This window comes from Pestalotiopsis fici (assembly GCF_000516985.1).
Source record: "Pestalotiopsis fici W106-1 unplaced genomic scaffold PFICI_Scf_6, whole genome shotgun sequence".
Taxonomy (NCBI): domain Eukaryota; kingdom Fungi; phylum Ascomycota; class Sordariomycetes; order Amphisphaeriales; family Sporocadaceae; genus Pestalotiopsis; species Pestalotiopsis fici.
In genome coordinates, this window is record NW_006917096.1 from 2,631,662 (window position 1) to 2,657,593 (window position 25,932).

The window sequence follows — 25,932 nt, forward strand, 5'->3', positions numbered from 1 at the left end:
GTCGCGTCGTCGCGTCAATATGTTTTGCAATATTCGTGTAATCGTTGCGTGAACCACATCTTCATGGTGTATTTATCGCTCGTGTCATGGCTGACACAGAGTACCTTGAAATAGAAGCTCCCAAGTCTTCCGTACGTAGTCAAATTTCGACAGACATGAACACATCTTGGACTGCTCAATTCGATCAGATTTAATAAATGATATGAACCATCTCCTCCTCTTGTCAACCGTGATGTAGGTAGTAAGCTACTCACATTGTGGCATCTGGGCGTTATTCCAACCACGCGGCCAATGACAAACTAAATATGCTGATAAGTAGAGATGCAAAAGACAAATGCGCTCATGTATGACACATGGCCAAGTTCGCTGGGCCATCCTCGGCCACTTAGCTCATCCATCGCCGCCAATTAATTTCTCTCATTGGTCCTCTATTTACCAGACTGGACCATGTCATGTTTCTGTAAGACCTCGGATCATATAATGCTCAATTTAGTACTCTCAGGGGATTTCAGTCTTTATCATCAGTTTCTCTTGCTATTATTATCTAGCTACATGGGAAGTTGCCAGACTCAATCTGCTGCATTTCCTAGATTGCGTTGCACGTAGCCGTGGCCTTTAAGGTGGTCTGCTGAAATGCGAAACAACTCGGCTTCGACATAGCAACGGTCATTCCATGCGTCTGCTAGACTAGATTGAACTTTGAATCGCAATTTTCCAACATTCAGCGGGCATCCGTGGCAAGCCGCGGAAGCCTCAACAGCACTTGTTGCAATGCCAATTTGGGTCAGATACTTCTTGCTTGGCATGATAGTCCATGCAATGATCATGGTAAAAGGGAGTTTCGCAATCCTGTACATGAGTCAGCAAACTGCGTATCTGAGAATAATCAATAGGCAAAATAACTGACCAGATTTGCGCATATCAGCTGATTCGATGTCGCTGGGACTATTTGGCCGCAAATACCGCAACCTGCCTTACTAGAATATGCCGGTAATGCCGTCCGTGGGATTTGAGCTGGCGGCAATTTGTCCTGCACTTCTGGTTTGGTGGACCTCAGAATTTCCACAGCCTCACTGGCCGTACTCTTGTCCAGCAGATCGCGTCCGTTCAGGTAAGCCAAATGCTTCAATGCTTCATGCATGCGAGCTTGCGATGCTAGCAACCAGGAAGCCTTCTCTTGGATGAATTCCAGATAAATGTTTTTCAAGTACGGTACGACGGTTCCTTTGCGCGTGAAAAGAAAAGCATCCCACTCTACGATGTACTCCTTTTCGTCGGGGTCCACATCAGTGTATTCCATGATTGTGTCTCTGTGTTTCTGTAGAAGCCACGCGTTGTCGATAGGAGGTTCATCGACCTTTGAGAGGGGCTCTAGGACGGCCTTGCTGAGACGGTCGTACATTGGCTGTATTGTGTTGGGAACTAGTTGTTGTTTTGCCGATGTTATGGCTTCTGTGCTATGCTTCTTCAGATTTCTGTCATTATACCCAACTCCAGAGAACCGGCGAATTTGGTGGACTTACCGACGGTGCTGACCGACGACTTCTCAAGGACACTGGCGGAGAGATATTTGTCGGCGATTCAAGCTTGCGGGCTTGCGCAGCTGCTCTTCGGGCTGCCCGTGGAGTCAACTGCTCGCCTTCAGAAATAACGATATGCCACCCGTCTTTTTGAGAAAAGTCGGTTGCAATTTTCCATTCCGAGTGTTGAACCATGTGCCTTTGGAGCTGATCGATATTGTCGTGAGGCACATAGCAATAGATGCAGTGCCAGTGATCGAGCATTGCACGTTTCCCATCAGGCAATGTCCATGTGACACGGCCTGAAATTCCTGGCTTGGCATCATTCATCCCCTTAACCTTGGCATCCTTCCGTTTCTTGCGCTCCTTCATTTCCCTGCCACGGGCCTTGTCGCTCAGTAGCTTCAAGTTGTAAACTTGCTGCTTGTCTCTCATTCTCAGGGATCTGCTAGGAGTGATGGCTTCTTCATCGCCATCTTCGTCATCCGCAGCAGCGTCGTCGTCGTCGTCATGGTCATTTTTGTTGACCGAGTTGTCAGTCCGCCCATTGACATGCTCTGTCTTTAGAGGTGCTAATATATCTCCTATCTGTGGGCTAGGTTGCTCACTGTTCATTGCGGACCATCGCAGATCCGTTTCCATTACCAGATCAGTCCGGATCTCTTCAACCCCATGGGTCTTTCTCAGCACCACAGGCGTGCTCAAACGCGGCTTGGAGTAAGCGTACGAATGCGTAGATGATAAGGCCCATTGCTGTGAGCGTGGCCAAGACGACTTGGGCAACAGATCGAAAGGGGGCCAATTTGGGTCGCCAACAGACTCCAGCTCAGTGGTAATCAGATATGAGTCTGCAAGCATGAAGTGTGGGGAATCGTCGCGCATGACATAGAGCTTTTCGGCACCCACAACAAAGGGCTGCTGTAGATGTACTCTGCCATGGCTCGAAAACCCATCACGATCGCAAGAAACCCGGATCTCGCATGGTTGGCTGTCGCAATAGATTGGTCGTGAGGGGGCTGATGAAGTGCCACTGGAGATGGTGAGTCTGCAACGCGCTTGTACGACTCTGATGGATGCATTCTTCTTTACTGGCGAGCCGTTGCCGTGTAGTAGTCCATTGACGCCCGGATCTGGATCGCTGACATGGCCTACTTTCAAAACCTGGAAGCGAAGTGTTCTAGAATATCCTTGAGATGGATCACTGAATAGAGGGCCGACCGAGGCAAAGATGCCAGGATCTGTTGAATCTTCAGTGATACGGCGGCGCTTAGCCGCACGAGGCCTGTCGTCATCTGGAGTAGACTTTTGTGCAGCGGCCAGCATATCCACGGCGCTTCTCCAAACTCTGTGAAGGAAAGGCGACCCGTGCTTGTACGGGAGTGGCGTCGTCATGTTGAGAATATGTATTCTCTCTCAAAGTTGCAATTTGAGATTGGAGCGATTGTAGTTGTGAAGACGAGTTCCACTCATGCGATCCCCGGTGTGCTCAAGAATGATCGGCGAGCATATTAAAAGAGAGTGAGATGAAGCGATGCAGCATGAACTCTGAATAACTGGTAGGTGCCAGAAGCGACCGGCAGGAATGAATTGGATACAAAGGCCGAAGTGATGGCGTTGTGGTGGACGATGATTGAACCTTTTTTTCCCTCCTCTCTTTGAGCTTGAGAAGGAAAAGGGAAAGGCACCACGACCGAAAGACACAGATGCTCCTAGTGTAGCTCTGCAACCAACACGCGCCGAGCAAACCTACATTGGGTAATCGTACGACGTCCTCGATGTGAATCGGCCCTGTGCATCTGGTGCAATGCAGTTGTCGTTGTCGTCGTGGGCGCGAAAATCCAATGCTGACTGCTCCAAGAAGTTCAGAAACCAGTCAATTGCGCATCCATCCACCGGATGCCCGTTGACAAACAAGAGCAGACGCGTGCCTTCCGTGTACGTATTTTAGTGTAGAGTCCGGACTGGAGCGTTGCACTACATGCACTAGCGCCAAGGCAGTACGTACTAGTGGTGTGTGCTGCCAGCCTGCGGCTACATACTGTGTACCTGTGTCCAATACCCTGGCTGGTCGCGAATTGATCGATCCTCTTCACAAACTGCATGTCGCGTGGTCCTCCTTGGAAAGAATGTACCCCACTCTTCGCAAGAAAGAGCCGATGCTGAAGAATCTCGGTCTACCGTAAATATTTACTTATGTATCCACTGACGATTAATACTGTTGGTATTTTTCAAGCATGTGTATATTAGGTTGATGATCTACCAGAACTGCTCAAAAGACACTTGGTGTATGAGTAATTTCTTTTTTCTTTCTCTTTTCTCATAATGGTACTGGAGTATTTGTACAATTCTATCGGCATAATCATGCTGAGCCCACAGTCCTGAAGGATGGGCGTTTCTTCGTTGGTATTTTTTGTTCCTACATGTATCTACTGAGATTGGACCCAAAAGCTTTGATAGGAAACTCCATCCACACTGCGAGCTTGGTTGGTCTCTATAGTATAATTGGCGCCTCATCTTGGTTGATTGTACTTCCAAAGTCTGACTACTTCCCGTGTCATGTTTCTGTCTCAGCCGCGAAAATAATGCCTGAGGATGCAATTTTCCCAAGTCATATATTTATTGTCACCCGTTGTCTGGGGTCATGATTGCTCGGCATTGTATTGATCTTTTTTCATCAATCGCTTCGTCAACACGCTGCACCCAAAGAGCTTACTGTCCTTTCCACCTACCGGCCCGCCAGTCCTTGGAGGCGACAAATTCAAATCATGATGCTCAAATCATCCTTGGCCTCTTCAAGGTTCTGTCATTCGACCGATTTCTGTATATTTGAGTGCTATCCACTGAGAGGAGTCGAAACCAACATTCTTGTCGCGTAGAGGGGAGGGAAGCTGTGTCTCTCCTGCGCGATCAATGGTCGCTAGAAATCTCCAAAACTATGGATGAACCTCTTGGCATTACATTTCTACTGTTAAATCATTTACACAAGTAAACTCTCGGGGATTGCATGATGGGATTGTCTCGCTCAACAGCAGCAATACCATGTCATGGTGTCAAGAGGCGGACCCACCTAACCTACATTCCCTCTAGGCTCTTATCGGGCGTCTGCGCCAAATCGATAACTAATTTAGCGCCAATGCAAGGGCGCCGAAGCTCGAGTGCACATCGTCATCGCCATCGATCTTTCCGAGCTTGTGCCTGTGCATCTGTCAAGTGCTTCTTCTTTTGCGCCGACACGAATACTGCCGAGTCGGCCATCAATGCAGCAAGGGTCGTCTGTCATATCACCACGATACAAGCAGGCATTACTTTTGTCCCAAACTTACTTCCGTTTTGAGAACGGCTGGCGCTCGCCAGCTCCATCATTCATGCCGACGCGTCGCCATCATTTCACTGGTCCTCGCCTCCTGTGAGAGCGAGCGTAACATGACCACGCCAGGCTAGCAATCCCCAAATACCGTCTGCGAAACATCAATCGACCATGGACTCGGATGATTACAGCGATGAGAGCCCACCGCAGCCGTCACGCCAAATGCCCCGGCGGGCAGCCAAGCTCAAGGATCCCGTCCGCATCACTCGATCCTCAGCCGCTGACGCACAGCTGTCGTCTGCCGAAAGAGTCTTGATTAGCGATACCTCCGACGACGACGACGACGACGATGATGATGATGACGACCAAGCAGACGAGTTTTCCATCTCACACAGTGGACGAAAGCGCAAGACGTCGTCACAATTGCTCACTGCTGCTGCCAAGCGGCCACGCCGAACGCAGGGATCAAATCAATCAGAACCATCCCGCCGTAGCGGCCGCCCAAAGTCTCAGACTTCACCGCGCCAAAAAGTATCACAGAAGGATGTAGATGGTGCTGGCGGGTCTGATAAACTTGTTCTTGAGGGCGACTGGCAAAGTCTGCCTGAATTGATCTGGTAGGTTTTGCGCATAGGAAACACTGACCTCTATTATTCCCAAGTCTCATTTCTTGCTATACACAACCAGAAACCTTTCTTTTGGCGCGAGTGTCAGGGAATTCTCATGTTCTGTTAGCATCATGTTACGTTATCTCGAGAAAACATGCTGATAAAAATGAGTAATTCAGGGACAACATTTTCGAATTCGTCGCTGCCCCGATTGGTAATCTAGCAGCTCATCAAGACGCTGTCAGTGCTGCTGTCCTTACGTTGTGCAATGCAACCAGAGCGTCGAAAATTCTGGTTGAGCCTGCCCTCAGAGCCCGTTACAAATGTGTCCACCTCCAGACATTTGGCGCAGCGCAACATATCAGTGCGACGCTAGGGATGAGTCACGAGCAAACGGTATTTCGAATGAAATACCGTTCCAAGATCGAGACGTTGCGAATCGAAGTCGGAGAGACACTTGGTAAGAGAGTCCAAGGACAATACATCAATTTGTGGGAACTCATTCGCTTCTTGCCTCGGCTCATGGACGTTGAGTTGTACCATCACCTCGACCTTGCCTACAAGAGAGATGACCTCGAGGCAAACGTGCGCTGGAAGTACACCCCCGAACTATTCGAGGCTCTCGAATTTGTACCCGACGAGAGCGAAACTGGCGCCTATGCCAAGAAGGCACCCACAGAACTGAGAAGCTGGATGTGGAGTTCACGATTGGCTGGCGAATTGTGCTCACTGGACAATATGGCCTCTATACACCAAAGGCCAAGCTTTTCCACTTTGCGCAAGCTTACCTTTCTCAACTACCAGGTGCCCTCCTTGGGTACAAAGGTCTCCGACGATGCAGCGCTAGCCTTGGATCTTCCAGACATACAAAAATTGGCGTCGGCCGTCTGCTTGTTACCACAACTTCAGCATCTGGCATTCAAGTCTTCGACCATCGTTAATGGTTACCTTTTCGGTCTCTTGCCCAAATCCTTGAGGCATCTTGAACTTCACGATTGCTACGACGTCACAGCTGAGGCTCTTAGAGAGTTCCTTCTGAGCCATGGTCATCACATGCAGCAGCTCACCCTGGATCATTGTCGCGCCCTCAGCCTGGACTTTCTCAATGTACTACGAGATGCGTGCCCCAGTCTGACTTGTTTGAGTATGGATCTCCGCTATTTCCGCTACATTGAAAGCTACCCGGACAACAGCCCGGACTACGAAGAACTATTGTGCTCAAAATTACCCCCTACATGGCCGCGTACACTCCAGTGCCTGAACCTACAGTATATGCGTTTCGAGGATTCCACTGCAATGGAATCAGCTACGACACTTCTAAAAAGTTTGATAGACAGTGCTTCCGCATTGCCTGATCTGCGTTATTTGGCTTTGAAGGCCTCGATTAATGTGTCGAGGAGCGAACGCTCCAAGTTTCGCCAAACATGGGCCTCCAGGGTAGAAAAGGTCTTCCAAAGAGAATCACCAGAGCCTAAGAAGACACCCCACCGGACTTTTACTATTCCCATTCAAACTGTTAATATGAATGGTAGACACGGCAGTCCAGTGACTCCAGCTCGGCGTAGCACCCGTATCGCAGATCGCCCACCGTCGCCAACGCCAACGACACCAGGGGATGGCTTTGGTACACCTAGCCAGCGCGAGGAAAAGTTAGTGCGGCGTATGAAGAAGGAAAGCAGGAGATTACGAGTTTCCAGTAAGGGCTATCACGCTGACAATGAGGAAAGTGAAGATGAGCTGTCGGCAAGTGGATCTGGATTTACGCAAGCATCACCGATGTTCAAGCAACGACTTTGCGATGTTGTTGACATTCAGATTGATAATCAAAAGATCACGGAGCATCACTACACGGAGAACGATTTTCTCGATTCTCCTCCCGACGACGATGATGATGAGGAATATAAGGATTGAGTGGATCATACAGGTGTACACTTTCCGGGCGAGCATCACATGACGAATTACACGATAATATGATTTTTGGCAAGGCGTTTCAGGATTGGTCTCTACGATTCCTTGACATAGACAGAGGCATTGGCACATGGCATATACCCCACGGTCAACTGATGGAAGGCGTTGGGTTGACCTTTTGTGGCAATGGATTTGCAAGCTGCAAATAATGGTTGCATGGACGGTACAGGAAAAGGCGCGCTGCTTTCGATCCCTGCGGCTAGTTTACGTGGACATGATGGTCTCGATGACGTAAACTACTTATGCTGCTATGTATAAGATGCTCTTTTCTTGGGTTTCACATGAGCGAATCATTGTCTATAGATTAATTGAGCTTGCCCAGATTTTCATTACACAATCAATGACTAAGTTATGTTTCTGGTATTTCACCGGCTCTTCGTATTTTCACGAATTTGACAAGTAAGTGGTCAGATTATAGTGGGCAAGCATTGCTACAACCTGAGCCTCTTTTGAGTAATCAAGTCACTTGTCTATCGCTCAGGTTGTGACTCTGACTCGGGAAGAGGATAGGATCAACTGCATATCATGCTTAACCGACTGATTTGAGAGAACAGAGTCTGAGATTTGTCTGTTTTCTCTCTCTTGAACTCCTTGCATATCACTATCGACTCATGAGGAAATCAAAGAGGCTGATATCATGACACAACGTCTCCGCCGATTCCGGACTTTCATCAAAATAGAGATGGTTATGGAAAATACTCCGTGTTTTATCACTGGGACTCACGAATGTGGGCAGTAGATGGCGAAGATGACCCTGGTAGGACCTCGAAAAGGCGGCGAATTGGCAAACACAATCTGGGATACTCTGGGATGCGTAAGAAGCGGCGGGAACTCCTGCAAAGATCTGCGAGGCAGAGCCATGGTAACAATGGTTTGTGATGAAGCAAGGGAGCTTAGCCATTTGAACATTAGAATATTCGGGACTTTGTCCGTCTAGGACTGGACTTGGCCGCACGGTCAAGGCCCGAAGCCTGAATAGTAATGGGTGAGCTCGATCTAGACCCCGACTACTCCAATGTCCTTGGAGTCGCATCTGGAGCCTAGCCCTTGAACCTTGGTCGCGGACAGATGGTATCAAGAACAAATTATGGGATCCCCAAGCTCTGTGACCTTTTACAAATTACGATTGTTTAAGTACAAACATTTAAAGCCCTAGATATGATTGAAAATAAGGAAAATTAAGATGAGTGCAAAAATTGGCGTAGTTGAAGGAACTCATAGTATAGAAGCAGGCCATGACGGGTATGACAGTATTGGAATAGCAAATATCGACAAGACGCTTGTTTCAGGTACATATCTTGAGTGCATGCAAAGACCTATGAGGGAATTCTTCTGAGATGCTACAAAGATGCGGTCGACAGTAGTATAGTATAAAATGATGGAGTTCACTGTTCCCTTGACCCTGAACATTGAAAATCAATCTACTTGAATGGCTGGACTCTCAACCAGAGAATGGACAATAGTCTGATAGATCACACAGACCATTGTCCCAAAATGTAAAATACCTATTCGGGGAGTAGAGGACCCTGAGATGTAATAGTCTGTTTATTCTCCCTTGCTTCGATGCTTAGAAGGCGCAGTACCGGTGTACCTGAGAGAGATGACAAAGACAATGAATGTACTCTACATTAAATCCTGGTTCCTCAACAAGGATTGACAAGTCAGTCGTACACCATCCGAATGGGATCAAATCAGAGACCTGGGAAGATACAAGGTAGTAAAATGTCAAATGTTTGCCTCTGAGACCCCTTGCAGTATAGCCGAACGGTAAGTGACACGGCGTACGGTCACTCCAATAGTTACCACCCTGATTCCCATTTTGTAGTCTCTTATAGCCCCGCATTACATGGATGGCATTAAGTCCCAAGTCTCATTGTGTGGAGAGAGTCCATGTGGTACTCTGGGCCCGATCGGTAGCACGTCCCAGCGTCTTGTTTCTACAGAACGCTGGGACATACCCCGGCGATTACGGGCAGACCGGGGTTGGGATTTGTAAACCAGAACATCGGATCTGCCAAAGCTGAATGTTTGTTTGCCTCAATATCCATCAATCAGCACCTTTGTGATTTTGGCTTCACGCCTTATCCTGTTCCATGCCAAGACAAGGGGGCGCGACTTATTTACCAAGAAGTGAAAGGAGTAGCATTATTCCCGTTTGCTATGGGGACGCCACTAAATGCTCTGGCGATAATGTTCGGCAAGGGGCGAGTATTGAGCAAACATGAACAGTTTGGCCCGGCCGAGATGGATCAATTTTTCCGAATTAATTCAAGTTCTGCATGGGAGGTGAGAGGAATCCACTGTGCCAATTACTTCTGCCGAGGTGAATGTTGATGAAGACAATTAACTAGGTAATCAGGATTACCTCGAGGCTGAATACAGCTGACAGACACAAAGAGCTGCAACTGCGTTGCTGAACTGGCAAAAGCTGGAATGCAGGGTGAATTGGTTGACAATTGGCAATGATAGTCGCTAACCAATGCTATAAGTGATCAATTTTTTCAAAGACGTAGTCAAGGGTTACAAAAGTGGCGGCGACAATGCTTGCGGACGCAGTGTCGGTTCTCGAGGGCGTCCAGTAGTATACCTCGCAACCTCGAGTCTGGAAAGGATATCCTAGCAAACAAGGGTATACATGGCATGAGGGACAAGCCCAATGAATCATTTTGGGTGACTGGGGATGCCAGATACTCGAGGGAGCTGACTTGTATGAGCCCGATTTTGCTTTTTCTTACTGCAAGCTGCAGTCTAAGTCTGCAACTACCCGTCTCCTGGGACCAGCATATAAGTGACAGTCAGGACTATCAATTCTCGTGCTTTTCCCTCTCATCAAGCGAACCATTTCATCCTTCTTCTTGGGCTTTTCAACAATAAATGATACTCAAAACTCTTGTATCAAATTTTCTCTCGGGTCCGGACAAAGACCACCATGGCAATTGCTACAAATGGCATCAAAGGTGCTCGCCAGGCTGAGCCAGTTGATATATCCATTGTCAAGAATCCAGCCGATCTGGGAGCCGTACTTCCTACCTTGAAATACCTCAACTCCGGGCTGCCGTCTTTGGCTACGGACAGCGACGATGCTCGGTCTGACATGTTGCAGGCAGCCTGGAAGCTGGTCATGTCTCTTGAGACTCCCCGTGAGACGATGATCAGGCACTGCTGGGCACAGGTAATGGGCCACCATTGAGAAAATTCCAGAGACTTGATATCGAATCATCATCTAACTTAATATTTCATAGTCTGGCGTTGTTGCTGCGTTGAACACGGGTACGGTCTCGGGTCTATGGCGCACAATGGCTCAAAATGGGGACAGACCCCAGACGGTCAAGGAGCTGGCTGTTGCTACTGGGATGGATTCGGTTCTTCTTGGTAAGTGAGAACCATATCAAGAATAACACAGAAACTTTATTCACTGTAGATATTATAGCACGCCTGATGCGTCACCTCGCCTCGATGCAATACTTGGTGCAGACCGGTACCAATGAGTACAAGACAACCAACTTTACAAAATCCATGGCTCATGAACTCATAAGCGACAGTCATATTGCCATGTAGGTGTTATTGTTCCCATGAAAAATCAAACAAATCTCTGACTTGTTTTCGGCAGGTGCTCCGGCACAAGCGCTGGTGCTTACCAATTCCATGAATTCGCCATTGAAACCAACTTTCAGAATCCCATCGACTCCCACAATACCTCTATGCAGCGCGCGTACAAGACGGACTTGGACATGTTCCAGTGGCTGCAGACGATTGGCTACGGTGAGAGCTTCAACAACCACATGCGAGCATACGCACAGGGCCGCCTCCGCTGGATGGACCCGGCAGTATACCCGGTGCAGGAGCGGCTGATCAACGGGGCCAGCACGGCACCCGACGCGCCCTTCATGGTGGACATTGGGGGCGGCGTAGGCCACGACCTGGCCGCCTTCAAGGAGCACCACCCCTCGCACCCGGGCCGGCTCATCCTCCAGGACCTCCCGCAGGTCATTGAGCAGATCAAGGAGCTCGACGGCGCCGTGGTGCGCATGAGCCACGACTTCCACACGCCGCAGCCGGTCCGGGGCGCCCGCGCCTATTTCATGCACTCGACGCTGCACGACTGGCCCGACGATGTGTGCGGGTCCATTCTGCGCAACATCAAGGCGGCCATGGCGCCGGGCTACAGCCGCCTGCTCATCAATGAAAATGTCATCCCAAAGAGTAATGCCCACTGGGAAATGACGGCCCTCGACATGGTCATGCTGACCTTGTTCTCGTCCCGGGAGCGCACCGAGGACGATTGGACGGGCCTGCTCGAGGCTAATGGCCTGCGCATTGTCAAGATTTGGCAGGGCGCAAAGGCCTGTGAGAGCCTGATTGAATGCGAGTTGGCTGATGCAGAGCTTACGGTCGAGTTCGACATGGCAGAAGTTATCACTGCCGCTGAGTCTGGATCGGTTGACATACATCCTATGATCCAGACGGAATTGACCGAGATCAAGCAGGATACCGAGTATGAAATGGCAGAAGCTGACCATGTTGTCGAGCTTCAATCGATCAATGCGCAGCCTGCAATTGAATGCGACCTGTCCGAGGTTAGCCCCATTACCCAAGGAGCTGTGGTCGATACCAAGCATACCATTGAATGCCATCATCTGCCTTCTCCTGTGTCGATCCAGGATCAAAACGGGACAAGTGCTCTGGAATAAATGTCAGTTGGGTCTCGTCAGGACCACGGGAAGGAGTGGAGAGGAAGTACAAATAAGAAAGAGTGAGAAAAAGAAATTGGCTTATTTATAGTTTTCCATCATACAATAGATATAGGTAGACATACAAATGTGGTGTGTTAAGAAACAGTGTATTGGAGTCGAGAGCAGAAGGACCCTGTACTCAAACGTCCTCTTTCAGAGCAAATGTGAATGACCCTCCACTTCAAACACGTTTACTGTCGCCCGGCCCATGACAGTTCATAACCCATCTCGGTCTTTGTTTCTCGTGTCAGAGGGCATGTGCCAAAAATGAATACCGTGGCTGTATAGACGCGCCATCCCATCTCCGCTCTTCCAGCTTGAACCAACTACTAGCATATCTCAGCTCAGCTCATCCCAGCCTCTACCTCACTGAGAATCCTCAGCCTTTTCGCCCGCCGCCTCCTTCTCCTCCCTCAACTTCTTGAGACGCTGTTGATTCCGCTTTCCCAGGATGCGCAGCGTATTTTCCCTCTCAATGTCGCTCATCTCTGCCCAGTTGGAGATGCGGCTCATGGTCCCGTCTTGATTCACGACGAGGGGGCCCATGTGGTCCAGTCGCACGCCCTCGCCGCCAACGTTCAAGTTGATGGTGTCGCCTTCCTTTGGAGGCTCTGGCAGTGGGAGGGGCTGATGTTGTTGTTGTTGTTGTTGTTGCTGCTGCTTGTCTGCTGCCACCTTTGGGGTTTGTGCAGACGTCCCCGGTTGGTCGTGTGGAGGAGCAGAGGCCATGGCTCTGTGTGTTGTGTTGTTGCGCAAGGTGTATGGTGTGATGCGACGTATAGGACCTGCTCTCAATAGACTGCGGGCTGCCAGGTAAGATTTCATTGAGGTGATGTTGTGGATGATTTTGTCGCAAGAGTGAAGAGACACTGTGCTTGTCTCCCCCAATCTGGTAATCTCTTGGGAAGTGTCAAAGGTAAGACTGAGATGACGCCACACTGTTTTTATAGTCGCGTCTGCTTGTTACGCCCGTCACTGATAAGGAACCTCTAGGGATTGTTACTGCTTCCTCGTGGGATTTAAATGTCGTTGTCGTATGGGTCTGCCGTCGTCTAGTCGCGAATTTTCTGGAATGATTTAGAGCTATACAGTGCCAAGCTGCGTTGGCGCACGCGGTACTAAACATTGTCCTGCTAGGGTGGTTAGCTGGCTGGCTGCATTGTCCATGTCATTTGTTGGTACCATGATTAACGTGCTGACAACTATCTGATTGAACCTACAGCTACCCCTATTCGCAATTATTTTGATATTGAGTTAGAGCCGGATATACGGGTAAAGATATAATCATCTCGTTCGAGTGTAAACCCTGGCCTTGTTGAAAAAAGAATTAAGCACCGTTCTCCCGTGATTCCCGCCACCAAGGCGGCGTGAGATAAGCAGCAGCTAGAACGCAGCAACAATTACAGAATGGGGGTCGTGCAATCAAAGCTCAAGACGCTGAGTCTGGCCATCAAGGCGCTGCTCATGGCCAACAAGCAAATCGAAGAGCTTCTAGAACGGGTCCAGCAACCGCCCGGCTTGCCTGTCCCGAATCCGTCCCCGTCCTACTGGCTCGAAGACCCACCGCACCCGGAACTAGTAGACACGCAGTCGCCCGGGCTGCCGGAACGCGCCGACATTGTGATTGTCGGTTCCGGTATCACGGGCGCGGCTGTCGTGCGGTCGGTTCTCCAGGCGAGCAGCGGCGCGGCCAAGGGCGGGAAGCCCCGGGTCGTGGTGCTCGAGGCCAGAACCCTCTGCTCCGGCGCCACCGGTCGGAACGGCGGACACATCAAGTCGTCTCCGCACGAGTTGTTTGCTCGGCTCAAGGGAAATTTCGGCCCAGAACGTGCCGCGGCGGTCACGAGGTTTCAGTTGGCGCATGTCAAGATCTTGACGGAACTGTGTCAGTCCGAGGGATGGGATGTGGCCGAGTGCCGTGAGGTCGAAACGGTAGATCTATACCTCGATCCCGAGGACAGAGACAAGGTATTCGAAGAAGTGCGAGAGTTGAGGAAATGGATACCAGAGCTGGACATTGAGACTTATGATGCAGCTTCTGCCCAAAAAGTGAGTTTATGTTCCTTCTTGTATAGCTCAAGGTTAGCAGTGATCATGGCTGACCATGAGCAGAAATTCGACGTGAATAAATTCGTTGTGGGGGCCATCTCATACACTGCTGGCGCTCTGTGGCCATATCGATTCGTATCCAGTGTGTGGCGAGACCTATTAGCTCAATTCGGTGAGAATTTATCCATCGAAACCAGGACGGCCGTCACGGATATTCAAGTAGGGGATACTGAAAACACAGCCTATAGAGTTGTGACAGATCGTGGGATCATCGAGTGCAATCATGTGGTCCATGCTACAAATGGCTTTGCAGGTCAGTTTGTTCCTGGTTTGCGCGGTAAGCTTAGCAGTCTGTTGGCACACATGTCGGCACAGCGTCCGGGCAAGCAGTTTCCAGACTACGGCGGGTCGCGCTCCTGGTCGGTGATTTATGCAAAGTCGGCCTTTGATTACATCACGCAACGCCCAACAGTAAATGGTGTACCTGGTGATATCATGCTCGGCGGAGGTTTCGATCGTAGTCGTGATCAGGGCTTGAGCGTCATCGGACGATATGACGACAGCAGTGAGGCCATTGATGCCCTGACTGTAAATCACATTGGAAACATCTTTCCGACCATCTTCTCCCCGCAGTGGGGAGACGATCAAGAGGGCGGCAGGATAAAGAAATACTGGACAGGTGTCGTGGCTCTCACAGGGGACTTGCTTCCTTTTGTAGGCAGACTCGACCCAAAGCTGACTGGCCGACGGCCACGTCAAGTCAAAAAGTCTAGTGGTGTCGACGCTGGCGAATGGATCGCCGCTGGATATTGTGGCGATGGAATGGTGTGGGCTTGGCTATCAGGCACGGCACTCGGGGCCATGATCACGGGTAGAGAGAAGGACAAATCACCAGCCACGCCAGGACATCCGGGCGGCAGACTCGAAGACTGGTTTCCACATGAACTGAAGCCTTCGTCGAAAAGGGTAGACAAAGCTGACATAGCCAACTTGATGGAGCTGATGTTTTAATATGCTATAGAGATTTAACAAACGGCATGACAAACATGTACTTCTCCTTACCTGAAGTCTTGAGGTGTCAATGATACAGTAAATATCAGTTGACTAGAGAGATATAGGAAAACCTAGCTGGGACTTGAACACATTTTTTCTAATCGTACACCCTTTACCCAAGAGTAGGTACTTCATTCCTCAATCACTTTTAGTGACTCAGCTTGTGAATATTCCAGTATTGTGACAACTAGAAATTATTCAATTTTGGTTGTACAAGATCAATTATTATATTGTTTTTAGCCATCTCTCGTATTTGATCAGTTCTATCCGTTTGGATCAGCCATATGTCTGTTTCTTTTTACCCCTTTTTGTTTCCTTTTTGACTGTTCAATTTCCATGTCAACTTTTCGCAATTCTATTTCTCATCCCTCGGGAAAGTGCTATAGCCAGAGGTATTCCTTTAAGTACCTAGTAAAGAAAGCATGAAGCACAAAGCTCGATCCCCAGCTGAGATTGCGTATGTTGAATGAGTAAAGAATGGAGATTTCGGCTAGAACCGAATTCAATACACACTAGAATCATCATTAGCATCAATCAAGCCATCTGTGCTGACCTTGCGACAAAAAATGGGACTGACGATGTATTCTCGGCGAATGATAGATAGATTGTTTTTCGCTTAGATGACTCATGTTTTGACGCAATAGTTATGACAATGGTTTGTGATAATATCCTCATGGGTTCGGTATTAGCTCCAAATCACAGTGGCCGAAGACGGGGCCCCTCATGTTCAGCTGTTATCCACCTACTATGATACATAAGGTTTCGGGGTTTGGTGAACCCCTCACATAACCTCTATAAAACGTGACCAATGGCCATTTGACTCGTTTCTTTTTTTTCTCAGTATCAATTGAAAAGCGTACGGGAAATAGCGAGAAAAGGCCAATAAAAAAAAAAGACACGGAATATCCAATCATGGCAACTCAGACAATCAGATTGGCGACGGCGTCTCCAGGGACCCAGGCGACACGCAAGGAGACGCTTGCGCAGCTCCACCAGCTCGCCCGCAGCGCCGCTGCCGAGAAGGCCGACATCCTGCTGCTCCCGGAAGCCTATCTGGGTGGCTACCCTCGGGGCACGTATTTCGGCTGCAAGATCGGATCCCGCTCGGCCGAGGGCAGAGAGGAATATCTGCGGTACTTCAAGGCGGCCGTGGACCTTGGCGACACTGTCGGCGGAGGTGCCGGCGCCGGCGACGCATGGGTCAAGAGACAGCTTCCCGCTGACGAATTGGCCGGCGAGACTGGCAAAGTCGCGGGTCAACGTGGCGATGGAACGCGAGAGGAACTCGAGCGCATTGCCAGAGAGACTGGCGTCTTTATCGTCACTGGAATGATTGAGAAGGCTGGAGGAAGCTGTAAGCAACTGATTTCTGAGCTAATGAATGACAAGTTTCATACGGAAATGTTTCTAATCATACATGGCATAGTGTACTGCTCAGCTGTCTATGTTTGTCCAAAGTTGGGAATCATTGGAAAGAGAAGAAAGACTCAGCCTGTAAGTGACCCATAACGCCAAACTGATCATCGTCATGTCGAGAGGAAGAAAGAAGCAATTTTCCTTTTGCAAGTTATTTTCCAACCTTGAGCTGCTACTCGCATGTTGATGAGTTCATCAAACTTGGACATTTCTTCAGTATAAATTCCAATGTTGAGCTAGTCGCGTCATGCCAGGAAAGCATCAAACATATTTCGATAAGCACTTCTTTCGTTTCTCTTCTGAATACTAAGTTCTTCTAGACTGGCACAGAGCGCCTTGTGTGGGCTCAAGGGTCACCCGCAACCTTGAAGGCCGTGAGCACGACAATCAAGGGAGTCAGACTCAACATTGGCGCTGCGATATGCTGGGAAAACTACATGCCTCTCCTGAGGCAAGCACGTAAGTTCGTCCATCATATGCAATGCTCTGATCCCCACCGTCGCTACCCGTGTTGTAAATTATGAAGAGTTTTAGTCTAACGGCTTCCTCAAAGTCTATGCACAAAACATCAATCTATATCTCTGCCCTACAGCCGACGGCCGTGAGTGCTGGCTCTCAACCATGCGCACCATTGGCCTCGAGGGGCGCTGCTTTGTCGTGAGCTCCAACATGTGCGTCCGCAGGACCGCCGAGCCGTCGGCCGCGGCTACAGGCGGCGACGACGCGGCAGCCACGGTTGTCGAAGACCTCAACGGCATCCCCGAGTCCCACCCGCGCGGCGGCGGTCGCCGCAACTCGTGCTACACCGAGGAGGGCTTCGAGATTGCCCTCCCCGAAGGCGGCAGCGCGGCTCACTCCCGTACCGAGAGGCGGCGCTCCGTCTTTGATGAGGACGGTCACGAGATTGTCCTCTGCGGCCGTGACGGCGCCGGCGGCCCCGTCATCGAGGAGGAAGGTAGCGCTTTGCAGGAGCAAAAGCAGCAGCAGCAAAACGGCATTCCATCCTCCAAGAAGGCTTCAGCCCCGAGCGGCATCTCCACAGCCACTACCACTGCGACTACCAAGGCCTCTGCCCAACCCAACGGCGTCAGCGCCGAAGATGAGTTCATCTCTCGTGGCGGCTCCTGCATCATCTCACCCTCTGGCGACATCCTGGCCGGTCCGCAGTGGGAAGACGAAAAGGGCATCATCTACGCCGACGTGGATTTCGAGGACTGCGTACGCGGACGCCTGGATCTGGATCTTGGGGGCAGCTATTCGCGAAACGATTCCTTCAAGCTCTCGGTGGAAGGACTTGAGCTGGATCCGCTGCCATACTATTGAGTTGAGTAACTCTGTTCCCATTATGTGTTGAAGGGGGGCACTGTACGCAGATTGCCAGCCAAATGTCATTATGTATGTGTTTTCAGTAAATTGTATAAGGCTGTACCTCTATGAGCACTACTTGCCAGTTCAGCACTGTATGCAAATCGTTGCATTATGAATCATTCAAGTCAAAAGGCTCAATGGTTCGCCAGAAGACTGGCCATAATGAGAGTCACATAGCATCATTGTTCAAGCCTTGAGCTCATCCAAGTGTGTGGAGATGGCATCTCAGCTTGGCCCTCACAAGTCGAGGGGACTGTGTATCGTCTTTGCCCGATATTGATAAATGAATGCCCCTCCTTGGACAACTTCTGTCTGGGAGAGAGGAAGATTTCAAAGATATCTCAGATATTCAATGATGTAGAAGTAATAGTCCGTGAATAACCTGGGTGGCAGTGGCTTCACCACTCTTACTAGGACATTAAATTCCATATTAATGCTAGATTTGGCTGGCAAAAGATTGAACAAAACGGGTATCAATTTATCATTAAATATTTATGGCTCCAATCGCTCAATTCCCGGTCCAGACATGCCAATTGCCCATATAGGCTCATTCTTTGCTCATCAATCCTCAATATTCATAACTTACAAGCCCTGCAAGCAAAAGTCGCTGTCTTGGCCAAACGCCTTGAAAAAGATTCATCGCCTTGTAACTCGATTTATGGTGCCAGAGTCTAAAGTGTAAATGCGTTTTCGTGTCGTTTACTCCTTCTCTTGAATTTTGTCTTGACTCGCTGACCCGACAGTTGGGTCCTTTTCTGTAGCGGCGCCTTTCTCGGATACCTCTCGAGGGCTTACAAGAGGGCTAGTGACGCCGACGACACTTCCGTTGATACTATCAGCTCTTCCGTGTCCAAGGAATCCACTACGCACGCTGGCTCCGTCGCCAGCGATGCTCTGTTTTGTGTATAAGCTGTTCCTCTCGCTTGGAAGGGCAGCTGCAATACCCGTGGTCGAGTACATACTATTGCGCTCGTTGTTCGCTGCCATTCTCGATGTAGTTTGGTGCAATCCGGGTGTGGTTGGAACTCCATCTATGTTGGCACTGAGAACACTCAAGGGCAGGCTTTCGCGGGAACCTCCCCATAGTGAAGATGGAGCCATTGCTCGAACCGAGGCATCAGTGTCAAATGACCTTCGTCTTCTCCGCTTGCTGGAGGAGGCCAACGTAAGTATGGAAGCATTGTCTGACAGTAGATTGTTGGCAGTAGCCATTTGATATGTGGTTGGATGCCCCGAGGCCCCATGTGGAGCTAGATGTGCAGGTATGGCGGACGCTGGCGACGCTGTCGGGAATGGCTGACTGAATTGGATGTTTTGCGAGTTGCTGTTCTGGTGATGAGAAGATGGCTGAGGCTGGTTTGCGTTCTGATTCACTCCCACAGACTGAATAGTGGTGAGAGTGGTAGTAAGTGATCGCACCGAGGGTGCCGGCGACGAGAAAGTACTGTCTCCTCCCTTTCTACCGTTGGCTGTCCTGCTTGTGCCTGCTATAGAAGCAGTCATTTGTGACGGCGCCATAATAGACTGCGAAGCTTCGTTGTCGGTGCCGGCTACAGAGAGGCCTCCAGCTGTTGGAGGCGCGGCGCCATCGACTGAGGACTGGAGTGATGTCTGACTCTGGCCATCTGAAAAATTGGTTGTGACGCCAGTGTGCGTGGTAGAAAGCGATGGCTGGCTGTGGTGGTGCGGTGGCACGATGCGCCCGGACTGTGGATATGGGTTGTTCTGCTTGGACGGCTTCTTCTTGGACTCCTTGGAAACGTGATCGCGTTTAGGATGCTGGTGTTTGTTGGAATCGGAAGAAGAGGAACCGTTTTTGAAGTTTGCGAGCTTCTTGACCCAAGTAGAAAACGGCCGTCTGCGACCAGAGCGCTCGTGGTGGTCTAAAAGTCGCGTTAGAACCATGACTGGCACGACTGAAGCAGTAAATGGGTGGGCAGCGTCTGGCAGTGGAAGTGCGAGTAGGATGGAAGCAAAAGTTTCCGACGATTACTTACCGCTCGCAAGGACTGTCTCGGCCATGGCCATGTGTTTCGCTGTTTTGGGAAGATTGTATACTACTGGTGAGACGTAGTAGGGTCAATGCAGCGGCGACAGATTGTCGATATTAGGTTATGCTTGATAGTCGGTGACAAGGACCGGGCGATCAGAAAGGCGGACGCAAAGTCCTGAGTGGGTTTTTTGCGTACGGAGCCTCTGCACCACGCACGCAATGACAACAAAGAGCGAACTGCGGCTTGTGACGGGGGATGCAGCCGGAGAAGAGTACGTATTGTAGTCGGCGAGAGCGGTTATCAGGCTGCCTCCTGCACGAGAAGGTAGGTAGCTGTGGTGATCTCTCCTGTCCGATGTCCGCGTCTGCAGCCACCTAGGCACTTGACGATCTAGGTAGGTATGATGACAAGTCGCGATAAGAAAGAGTGAGAGGGCAAGAGAGGTAATGACCGTGTGCGCGTGTGTATGCAGCTTGAGCGGCACTGTTAACAGATCACGGTTTGCGGTCAAGGAATCGAGAGCGCAAGCGTAAGGTTGTCAATCTGCTGGATTGCATGCAGTGCGCGAAAGGATTGTGGGAAGTAGTAGCTGAAGTCACTAGGTTCGAGGACCTCATCGACGGCGGCGTTGAATGCCTGCTTGGTGTCTGTCAGTCGGATACGAACCCAATGCACCTTGGCTAGACCAAGGTTATGATTAATGTTCAGGCAGGTCGGTCGGTAATCAAAATGTATGGTTTATTCTCAACCAGCGAAACGAAAGCCATCCATCAATCAGCAGCACTTTGACTTCATCAATCGATAGCTCCGGCGACCAGATTCAGCACGTAAAGTCCAGGTCCGCCCACTGGAATGTCAGCCCAAAACGGGACCAGAGTCGCCCAGCCCAAAGAGCCCTTTGAAGAGAAGTGCCCCCAGAAAGAGGATCGCCCCATTTTTTCAGCTCATCCTAGCCTAACCTTGTCCACTAAAACAGCTGATGCGCTTGCACCCCCCACAGGTGCCGAAGCCACCGAGATCCCCTGCAGGCCAGCGACCGCCGACAATATCTGCTGTTATGGAGACCAAAGACGTCACATGCACTTACCGCAGACAAAATTCCCCATCTTTGCCTTTGGGGGACAATTTAATCCCACGTGATGGGAACTTTCGATTTTGATAATCAACCTTGCCCTTGCTTGCCTTGGCTCGCCTCGGCTGTGGATTCGCGCCTCGTCGACGATAACAGCTTGTCGCATACTACCATTGACGATTGTAACGACAGTCTGCATACTCTGGCTTTCCCTCCCATCACTGCTTGTTGACTGGTCGCATTCATCCCAGAGCGTCACACTCATTTGTCAGGTCGCCAAGGGCGCACTTCTTGAACGGCATCTGCCGTCCATCGCCTGAAACAACGACTACCTCCCACCTGCCGATCCACTATCACATTTCAACATTGGCCTATTTCGGACACGCTTGTTTTCTACAAAGTACTATACGCCAGAAAACACTGATATAGACAATGATTTTCCATCTCCGGACCGTCCATGTCGATCAAACCGCTACCTGAAGATGTCATTGCTCAGATCAAATCCTCAACCACCATAACCTCCATAAATGGTGTGGTGTGTGGGCTCGTTGAAAACTCTCTTGATGCCGCCGCGACGAAAATCACCATCTCTATAGACTATTCAAGGGGAAACTGTTCTGTAGAGGACAATGGATCGGGTATCCTCCCAAGTGAATTCGCCGCGAGTGGAGGTCTTGGAAAATTACATTGTGGGTAATGGCATCAAGATATTTCTAAATAGAAAGCTCACATCCTCACAGATACTTCGCGCTTTCCAGCACACCCTTCTTATCATGGAAGCAGCGGCACATTTCTGGCATCAGTCGCTGCGCTTTCATTAATGTCCGTCGCCTCTCACCACGAAGGCCATCGTTCTCATAATTCGGTCAAGATTCACAACTCAAAGGTCATCGCGCGCCACACGCCGTCCCCTCCTGATCAACGGCTGCTTAGCTTCAGCCATGGCACCCGAGTGACGGTGCGTGATCTCTTTGGCTCCATGCCAGTGAGAGTCAAGCAGAGGGCTTTGGCACTTGATCGGGCTACTACGCTGAGAGACTGGGAGAACCTGAAACTATCGATCGTTGCCATATTGCTTGCCTGGCCTGATCAGGTCAGCGTCTCTATTCGGGAGAGCACTAGTCAGCAAACGTCCGTTTTGAGAAACACCGAAGCCATTATCACTCAACTAGCGGAGAGAGCTCGACGTTCGCTACTTGTCTCACGTGTCTCTGGCTTGCTTTGCCAAGCTAATTTTTTCGATAATGCAGATCCAGCAGCATGGGTCGCGTTGAAAGCATCAGCTGCGCAGCTATCCATAACTGGGGCAGTATGCATATTACCAGTCGCCACAAAACGCTTGCAGTTTATCAGTATAGGCATTCAGCCACTTGCCAACATTCGTGGTCAAAATGTTCTGTACGAAGAAATCAATCGAATGTTTGCCAATTCAAGCTTTGGCGTCGAGGAAGACACCGACGGTATCGATGAGGATGAAAAGGTCCGCAGAGCCAAAGATCGCCTTTCCAGAACTGGAGAATATACCAATCGTGAAGTAAAGGGTAAAAGAGGGATTGATAGGCATCCCATGTTCTATGTTCATGTTGATCTTGGTGATCTAGTGTCTTGCAAAGGCGGACATGATGCGGATGAAATACTCGATGATCGTCAAAGTCACTTGCATACTATCATTGATGTCATCAAAGCAATGATGCACGCTTTTCTGAAGAAGCATCACTTTCATCCGTTGAGTTATAAGCCAACGAGACGCTGGTCCCCCAGACGTTCCAAGTCAAATGCACCTGAAAGCGAATCATCCTCGAGGGACGATTCACCTGGAGTATCATTCAATTCTGTCTCACAAATGGACGCAGCTTCAAAGACACAATCTGTTCCGGACGCTGATCTTGGAGATGCGGTTTCTGCTCGGTTTCTCGGGGGAAGGTCAGACATGTCACAATTCAATAGATGGTCGAGGGTGAGCAGGGGTTCTCAAACGCCAACGTCCAGTAAAGAGCCTGTTTTTGAAGGCACAACAGTGCGCAGGTCTCGCCCTCGGCCATCATCTGAAAATGATTCATCGGCAGCTATGTCGCCCGCTTTGTTTAATACTGAAGGTAATCTCATCCGGCCACCATTTCTGGATCTTGAGCAAGCGTTTGACTATAGTCATGCTCGATCCCAGACTAGCGCAGTCGAATCTGGTCAAGCAAGCAGACACGAAGAAACTATTGCTCAGCTCGATCCTGCCACAAAGCAGAAATGCATCGTGGATGCTAGGACAGGCTTTGCCGGCACCCGGACGGAGAGCGATGCGGACCATGGGCTCAGCCGGCAACCGAATCGACTCACAAAGAGAGCCAAAGGTCTAAGGACACCATCTCCGCCTGCTCGAGGCGAGCCTAGTCTCTGGGTGGAGGATCTTCTTGCGAGGTGGAAAAACCCTGTCTTTGAAGCCACAGAGCCTCCTATCCCGGTGGCATTTGACGCATCCGCACTTGCGGAAACTGCTAGTGGTTATACCGAGCGCGATGGTTTGTGCCATCACGGGCTTGCCCAAATTTTGCCAAAAGTCGAGAGTCGAATATCAAGAAAAGCCATACGGACTGCCGAAGTGATATCACAAGTCGATCAAAAGTTTATCCTTGTCAAAGTTTTACTGGAGAGAAACCTACGAGCAGCACTTGAAGGGGACGACGCATCACTGTTGGTCATAATCGACCAACATGCAGCTGATGAGCGATGCAAAGTCGAGGAATTGATGTCGAGCTATTTTGACATTGATGGACCTCAAAGTGCTAGCTTCCGGGCAAAGACTGAGACCTTGGACAAGATGCTCCAATACGAAATCTCGTCGCACGAACGCCCGTTGTTCGAGCAGTATCTGGCTCATTTCAAGCACTGGGGTATTGCCTATAGCCTCAACGTTTTCCCATCAGGTCCACAATTTGAGAGCCGCAAGCTGCCGTCCTTTGTAAAGGTTTCGAGCTTGCCCCCATGCATAGCTGAGAGATGCCGCACAGAACCCCGCCTCCTCATAGATCTACTGAGGAAGGAGCTGTGGAAGCTAAACGAGACCAGTGGCGGCCATGGTCATTTACCGCAGCATATTGCGTCGACATTGGTTGACGAGCATGACAGCACGCAGCAACATTGGCTATCAAGATTTCACGGCTGCCCCCAAGGTATTCTAGACATGATTAACTCGAGAGCATGCCGGAGCGCGATCATGTTTAATGATATTCTGACCTTGGATGAATGCAAGGCTCTACTTGGTCGGTTGGCAGAATGCGCGTTTCCATTTCAATGTGCTCATGGACGCCCATCGATGGTACCTCTGGTGGATATGGGAAAGCAGCCGGTCGATGAGGTTGAGAGAGGCAGTTTCGGCAGGCAATTCAGGATGTGGAAGACCGAAACTGGAGAACGTTTTTCTTGATACCAGGCACAGCTTTGTTGTCGATTTGATTATTCGCTGGGTATGATTTTCCGAGCTAGGCGTTGTTGGAACACGATAGACATATACCCCATAGACGTGCGCTTGCCCAATATTTAACATTTCGAAAATATCAAGTCAAGAATGCTGGACGAGACGGTGAATCAGTCACTTTTGGTGTTCATCTAGGTTACCTGGGTGAATCATTGTTAGTTAGACTAATCAATGTGACCTCAAGTGCTATTCTTGCATACATCTACTACCGACGGTACCTGAAGCTAGCGGAGGACTAATGGCGCTATACATTATTTACGCTTGACTTGCCGATTTATACTAGGCCATTTTCGTGTATCTCATGACGATCAATTGTAGTAGCGTCGAAAAAGTGTCTAGGTTGAAATTGTATGCATCACTTTTCTTCGAGGTAAAAGGATAGCTCAGTTCCGAGACTCATCTTTAGTAATAATGCGGTGCATCCTCTAGGAGGGAGGGAGCATGTGGCTGGTTCAAAGACAAGAGAGACACATCAGCATGACCAGGTTAGCTGGCATCTTTAGAGGGGGCGGCAACAGCAGCACAACCCAAGCATTCCCAGCCAGCGAAAGGATGCATTGATGGCAGCACAGCCTCTTTCTCTTCTTTGGGAGGGCAGATCATCTATTTGAATCCGAAAAAGGTCAACGAACCAACCACAAGAAGAACCCTTGCCAAGACCCTGAGTCTTCCCAACATGGATTAGCCTGTCGATCTGAGATTCCCTTGCGCGCGTTTCACCAGGCGCTGCGTCATTGTTGGGGGCAAGGGGAGGGTCCTAGTCTTGGGTCCCTTTATTAACCTTTTTTTCTTCTTCGATTCTGGGCAGGTGGCGCCCTCGGTCAGTTTCGCCAGTCTTGTGTAAGTCGTCGTAGAAATAAAAACCAGATTTCCGATCTTTTATTATTGCGCGCGCGCACGCACGAGAGAGAGAGAGAGAGAGACCCTGAAACATTGTGGTTTCTATTCTTTGTTCTTTTGACATACATCGACATTCTGTTTTGTTTGTTCCTCGCCGTCTCTTGTCTTGGTCTTCTTTTTCCTGCCGCGATCCATCATTGTGATCATGTCCGGTACTGCCAATTGTACGTCGGCTCCAGCCGTGGCCGCTACCGACGCAGGCGTCGCTGGTACCGGGGTAAGTCAACCTGCGATTTTCTTTTCTGCGGTGCGCCACTGCCGAACATCACTATGGGGGGATTCAAGAGCGCAAATCTACTTTGAACTGCGCGGACGGGGCCGGCGACAACATTGCGACGTGTAGTTGGGAAACACCATCGAAGAGACACACACGAAAGAATCAATACGGGTGGGAGTCGCATCGCACCACGATATGACACCTACAGAGGTCGCTACCAAAAATCATCAGCCGCTCCACTTTCAGATTGGTGGCCAG

The 25,932-nt window shown here is 49.9% G+C and overlaps 9 protein-coding genes across 9 annotated transcripts in view; 6 read left to right on the forward strand and 3 right to left on the reverse strand.

Moving 5' to 3' along the window:
• Window positions 1-753: 753 nt before the first annotated feature.
• PFICI_09261 (uncharacterized protein) lies at window positions 754-2,912 on the reverse strand (the record flags this gene model as incomplete). Its single annotated transcript, XM_007837842.1, has 3 exons — window positions 754-849; window positions 908-1,462; window positions 1,524-2,912. 3 exons carry the CDS (start codon window positions 2,910-2,912, stop codon window positions 754-756), a joined length of 2,040 nt encoding a protein of 679 aa, XP_007836033.1.
• A 2,086-nt stretch (window positions 2,913-4,998) lies between these two features.
• PFICI_09262 (uncharacterized protein) lies at window positions 4,999-7,346 on the forward strand (the record flags this gene model as incomplete). The annotated part of the gene is made up of 2 exons (XM_007837843.1): window positions 4,999-5,444; window positions 5,615-7,346. 2 exons carry the CDS (start codon window positions 4,999-5,001, stop codon window positions 7,344-7,346), a joined length of 2,178 nt encoding a protein of 725 aa, XP_007836034.1.
• A 2,986-nt stretch (window positions 7,347-10,332) lies between these two features.
• Window positions 10,333-12,094, forward strand: PFICI_09263 (uncharacterized protein; the record flags this gene model as incomplete). The annotated part of the gene is made up of 4 exons (XM_007837844.1): window positions 10,333-10,575; window positions 10,646-10,775; window positions 10,834-10,957; window positions 11,014-12,094. The coding sequence occupies 4 exons, from the start codon at window positions 10,333-10,335 to the stop codon at window positions 12,092-12,094; spliced, it is 1,578 nt and encodes a 525-aa protein (XP_007836035.1).
• A 408-nt stretch (window positions 12,095-12,502) lies between these two features.
• Window positions 12,503-12,865, reverse strand: PFICI_09264 (uncharacterized protein; the record flags this gene model as incomplete). Its single annotated transcript, XM_007837845.1, has 1 exon — window positions 12,503-12,865. The coding sequence occupies one exon, from the start codon at window positions 12,863-12,865 to the stop codon at window positions 12,503-12,505; it is 363 nt and encodes a 120-aa protein (XP_007836036.1).
• A 678-nt stretch (window positions 12,866-13,543) lies between these two features.
• PFICI_09265 (uncharacterized protein) lies at window positions 13,544-15,196 on the forward strand (the record flags this gene model as incomplete). Its single annotated transcript, XM_007837846.1, has 2 exons — window positions 13,544-14,185; window positions 14,249-15,196. 2 exons carry the CDS (start codon window positions 13,544-13,546, stop codon window positions 15,194-15,196), a joined length of 1,590 nt encoding a protein of 529 aa, XP_007836037.1.
• Window positions 15,197-16,150: 954 nt separating this feature from the next.
• Window positions 16,151-17,977, forward strand: PFICI_09266 (uncharacterized protein; the record flags this gene model as incomplete). The annotated part of the gene is made up of 4 exons (XM_007837847.1): window positions 16,151-16,592; window positions 16,665-16,732; window positions 16,975-17,113; window positions 17,208-17,977. 4 exons carry the CDS (start codon window positions 16,151-16,153, stop codon window positions 17,975-17,977), a joined length of 1,419 nt encoding a protein of 472 aa, XP_007836038.1.
• A 744-nt stretch (window positions 17,978-18,721) lies between these two features.
• PFICI_09267 (uncharacterized protein) lies at window positions 18,722-20,044 on the reverse strand (the record flags this gene model as incomplete). The annotated part of the gene is made up of 2 exons (XM_007837848.1): window positions 18,722-19,965; window positions 20,020-20,044. The coding sequence occupies 2 exons, from the start codon at window positions 20,042-20,044 to the stop codon at window positions 18,722-18,724; spliced, it is 1,269 nt and encodes a 422-aa protein (XP_007836039.1).
• A 1,501-nt stretch (window positions 20,045-21,545) lies between these two features.
• PFICI_09268 (uncharacterized protein) lies at window positions 21,546-24,506 on the forward strand (the record flags this gene model as incomplete). Its single annotated transcript, XM_007837849.1, has 2 exons — window positions 21,546-21,777; window positions 21,829-24,506. The coding sequence occupies 2 exons, from the start codon at window positions 21,546-21,548 to the stop codon at window positions 24,504-24,506; spliced, it is 2,910 nt and encodes a 969-aa protein (XP_007836040.1).
• Window positions 24,507-25,602: 1,096 nt separating this feature from the next.
• The window catches only part of PFICI_09269 (uncharacterized protein), a gene marked incomplete at both ends in the record, with an annotated part of 1,521 nt that continues 1,191 nt past the window's right edge, over window positions 25,603-25,932 (forward strand). Inside the window, one exon of the mRNA XM_007837850.1 lies at window positions 25,603-25,674. Coding sequence (XP_007836041.1) covers window positions 25,603-25,674 — 72 coding nt within the window. The remainder of the gene's footprint in view (window positions 25,675-25,932) is intronic.